This window comes from Nematolebias whitei, chromosome 24 (assembly GCF_014905685.2).
Source record: "Nematolebias whitei isolate Nwh7 chromosome 24, NemWhi1, whole genome shotgun sequence".
Lineage (NCBI taxonomy): Eukaryota > Metazoa > Chordata > Actinopteri > Cyprinodontiformes > Rivulidae > Nematolebias > Nematolebias whitei.
Genome location: NC_056521.1, coordinates 1,304,024 through 1,308,508, shown reverse-complemented (window position 1 = coordinate 1,308,508; position 4,485 = coordinate 1,304,024). Strand labels below are relative to the sequence as shown.

The following is a 4,485-nucleotide window of genomic DNA, read 5'->3' as shown; positions in this document are numbered from 1 at the left end:
TGGACATGTCCAAACCACTGTCCCTCCTCTGGACATGTCCAAACCACAGTCTTTTCAGTTCCTGCAGATACACGATGCTAAAGAAATCAAACACATTTAAACTATTGTATTTTATTCAGTTGTGACGGTTCTGAATGGGTTTCTTTGTTGCCTTTAAAACGGAACCAGCACACTTGCTCTATAAATCGTAACATTTCCTACCATGTTTGTTTGTTTCCTGGAGGTCTCTTAGAACTAGAGACGGGGCAGGAGGCCTGAAACTGAAGCAGGACCGCCCGCCCCCTGGTGGCTGCTTCCAGCAACAGTTTTAGGCTCCTCCCCTCCATGTGAATAAACAGGACGTTTTATCAAAGAAAATCTAAAAACATTCTTTAGATTATTTTTTGCAGGTGTTGAATTTTGTTGATTTAACGACTTTGGTCCTTGTTACTGCATGTTTAATTAAAAATAAACAATTTAAAAATTACACATTTAAGTTGTTTGACTGCTGAGTCAGCCATTATTTGGCTGTTTTATAGTTTATGCAGTTTGTGCAGTTTCTGTGTACTTGGTGTAAAGATAGCTTTCCTGTTTCAAACTATGAGCTCCTTCAGTAGACGTGCGCAATGAATTTTAGTTGTTGTAACTTTAATACATTTTAATTAAAACTCAAATATACTTAGAGAAACAATAAGACCTCCTTAATTCCTTTAAAAGCACTTTTAAAATATGTTGTGAGTGTAAATTGAAAATTAAGCGAGGTAGCAAGTGCTGAGTCAGCACCTTCATAGGGGGCCGAGGTGTAGAGGCAGAGCAGCCGACTCGGGACCCGAAAGTCCCAGGCTCGAGTCGACTCCCAGTCATTCCCACATGTTGTGGTGTCTCTGAGCAATTCAATTCAATTCAAAAATACTTTATTAATCCCAAAGGGAAATTAATTGTTGTTGTAGCTCTTCTTGGTTTCATTAGAGTTGTTATAGATGCTGATGGCTTTGGGCAGGAAGGATCTCTGGTAGCAGTCCGTCCCACAGCGGACTTAACTGCCGGTGTCGGGGGACGGTCTCGGTCCTCTCACTGTCACGAGCCGCGTTTCCCACCACCTCCAAGATCTCGGCAGTCAGGCACTTGAGCACGGCCTCCAGGTAGACGGGAATGCATCCACGGCACCTCCTTTTCAACTCCTTTTGGATTTGGGGTTGTAGTTGACGTATTATTTGAGCTTTTGAGATGTTAATCAGCAGCTAGTAGAAAACCACCTTGTTGCCATGGTTACGCATCATAACAAATGTCCAAAAGTAAAAAAGTTTCAGTAAAAATCCTTCCAGCTGCTCAGCATCTGATACCAGAGGAAGCGATCATCAAGACACCCAATCCCCTATTGCTCCGCGGGTGCCTACATAGCTGCCCACTGCTCCACCTGGGTGCGTCCCAGCTGTGATGGGTTTAACACAGAGACTAATTTCACCGTTGTATGGGAACATACAACACACAGCACATTACTGTTATTCATGCATTTTGACAGAAGCAGTCGTTCATTTAGTTTCTATGAGTTTGTTTTCTTCAGGAGGACATTGAAGCCTTCAGTTCTGTTTCCAGAGATAAATCTCAGCTCTAATGTGACAGAAGTCTGAGTGTGAACAGGAAGACCTACCTTCTGAGTAATGTGAAAGAGTGAGCAGGCTGACACATGACGCTCCAGCACCAGAACCAAATATGGTCACTCTCTTGGGATCACCTTTAAAGGCCTGGATGTTCTCTTTGATCCACCTGAGAGCCTGGATCTGATCCAGGAGACCATAGTTCCCCTTGGCCGCCTGGTCTCCTGTACTTAGAAAACCTGGAGTGAAAAACCAGAGAGAGAGAAACAAAGACGGGAGTTTTACCTTTCAGCTGTTTTTACAACAGAGCTGGACATCAAGTGTTTGCTTTGAAGCATCTTAAAAAGGTTAGCCCCAGATCAAATCAGAGAGCAGACATAAACTGGTGCCCCTAAAACACACCACAGTGAGGAACAAGTCCAGTATGAGAACATTTACAAGGTTCCCATTGTCAGATTCTATACTTTTACTAACATTTTCAAAGTTTTCTGTCAACTGTTGGGGCATTTTTCATGTTTAAGGGAATAGTTGGACACCTAAGTCAGCTCATCTGGTGTCTCTCATTGCAGAGAAGCAGCAGCTCCACTCTGCTCTCCCCCTGAATGATGGCGCTCCACGGTCTGCTTCTAAGGCTGAACCGGGCCACCTTATGAAAGAAGCTCATTTCAGCTACTTGGATTTTGTTCCTTTGGTCCCAATCCAAATTTCATGACCACAGCTCATGCCCTGAGTGATCCATCACTGCTCCATCTTTCATCCCTCATGAGCACACCACCTTTTCTGATTGAGAACCTTGACTTTAAATGTAGAGAAGCTGACTCTCTTCCCAGCCACTTCACAAACCATCCCAGTGAACACTCGAGGTCATTGTATAAAGATGCCAGTAGAACCAATGAATCTGCAAAAAGCACCTGAAGAACCTGAAGTTACCATACCAAACCCCTCTTCTCCATGAGTGCACCTTGAAACGCTGTCCATGAACACCACCAGATGGACTGAAGGTCGGGGACAGCCTTGGTGGAAAAACACCCCCCCAGAGCTATTGTAATGTTAATTCACGTTTGATGGACTTTTTATTTGAAGGGGTACATTGAACAAAGGACAAGCTTTCTCAAGTTCAAAGTCCCTTCTTCTTTGTACTTTGGGGAACAAAATAAGTTTCTGTAAATGTCCAAAACTAAGAATTTAAAAGAACAAGAACAAAAAAACACACCACTGATGTGCGGTCAGGGGAGGCAGTGCCTCACCTGTCATCATGACAAGTAAAATACTTATAAGAGATAAAACATTTGACCACTTGACTGTTCTATAAAACACTTTTATAAAACTGTTTTCTGAATTATTTCAACTCATCAACGGTCATAATTGCAGAATTTACGCATCAACTGTTCAAACCAGCTGCTTCAAATGTTATCAGCACATTAAATGGTCATTATTGGGGACACACCTGGGAAGTGAGTCTACATTTCTATCTCTGTTAATGCGACCCGAACCACAGTGTCTACCCCACAAAAGTTATATCAAAACGACTGGCTCGGCCCCGTGATGTGTGCTATTACTTTTATTGGCATTTCAACTTACCATGGCGACGTAATTTGCGAACAAAGACGCAATATTTCACCAACTCCAGGAACTAGTTGGTGACTGCTCACTTGTTATTCTACACCTGAAAAACATGTCTTTTTCAACTTTAATGCGGCCCGAACCGCAACGTGGACCTCCACAAAAGTTATATCGAAACGACCGGCCCGGCTCTGGGAAGTGTGCAATTACATTCATTGGTATTCGCCGTTACCATGGCGACATATTTGGCTAACAAAGATGCCAAATTTCCCATAGGAAATGAATGGGAGAAAACTCTTCACAGAAACTGAGTAACGTTGGGAGCCATTTTGGTTCAACATGCATGGAAGGCACCTATTATTACCTATTATTACCTATTATTATTATTAATTAGTAATGTAATGTAATTTCTTCCAACTGAGGCGGCTGTCTAAACTGAAGCCCATACTGTCCAAAAAGAACCTGGAGACAGTAATACATGCATTCATTACATCTAGGCTTGATTACTGCAATTCACTCCTGTTTGGTATCAGTCAGACCTCCATTGCACGACTACAACTGGTCCAGAATATAGCAGCCCCATTTTTAACCAGTACAGGCAAAAGAGAGCACATTACACCAGTTTTGGCCTCACTGCACTGGTTACTGGTTCAATTTAGAATCCAGTTCAAAATACTCATGTATGTCTACAAATCACTGAACAGTGTCGCCCCCCCATCTCTCTGATCTGCTACAACTGTATGTCCCACCACGCTCCCTGAGGTCAGCGGACCAGTTGCTCCTCACAGTTCCAGGAACTCGTCTTAAGCGCAGAGGTGACAGGGCCTTCTCTGTAGCAGGACCAAGACTTTGGAACGAGTTACCTCTGCTTGTCAGACAGGCCCCCTCCCTCTCGGTTTTCAAGTCCCGTTTAAAAACTCACTATTCAGAAGCTTTCAACACCAGATGATCTGTGTTTGATCCTGTATGCTCCACACTGGTTTGTCGTCATTATCTGCATCGTTTTTATGTCTATATTCTGATTTACCTCATTTTGTATTTTGCTTTGTGTGTTACCTGTTGTTCTGTCTGTACAGCACTTTGGTTGGTCTTGTTGCTGTTTTAAGTGCTCTATAAATAAAGTGGTATGGTATGGTATGGTATGGTATGGTATGGTATGGTATGGTATGGTATGGTATGGTATGGTAGGGTAGGGTAGGGTAGGGTATGGTATGGTATGGTATGGTATGGTATGGTATGGTAGGGTATGGTATGGTATGGTATGGTATGGTATGGTATGGTATGGTATGGTATGGTATGGTAGGGTAGGGTAGGGTAGGGTATGGTATGGTATGGTATGGTATGG

General features: G+C 43.0%; 1 protein-coding gene across 1 annotated transcript in view; it reads right to left on the bottom strand.

Annotated features, from left to right (window-relative positions):
- Window positions 1-4,485, bottom strand: part of nlgn4xa (neuroligin 4 X-linked a) — a 55,982-nt gene that overhangs the window by 16,944 nt on the left and 34,553 nt on the right. Inside the window, exon 2 of the mRNA XM_037696845.1 lies at window positions 1,631-1,816. Coding sequence (XP_037552773.1) covers window positions 1,631-1,816 — 186 coding nt within the window. The remainder of the gene's footprint in view (window positions 1-1,630; window positions 1,817-4,485) is intronic.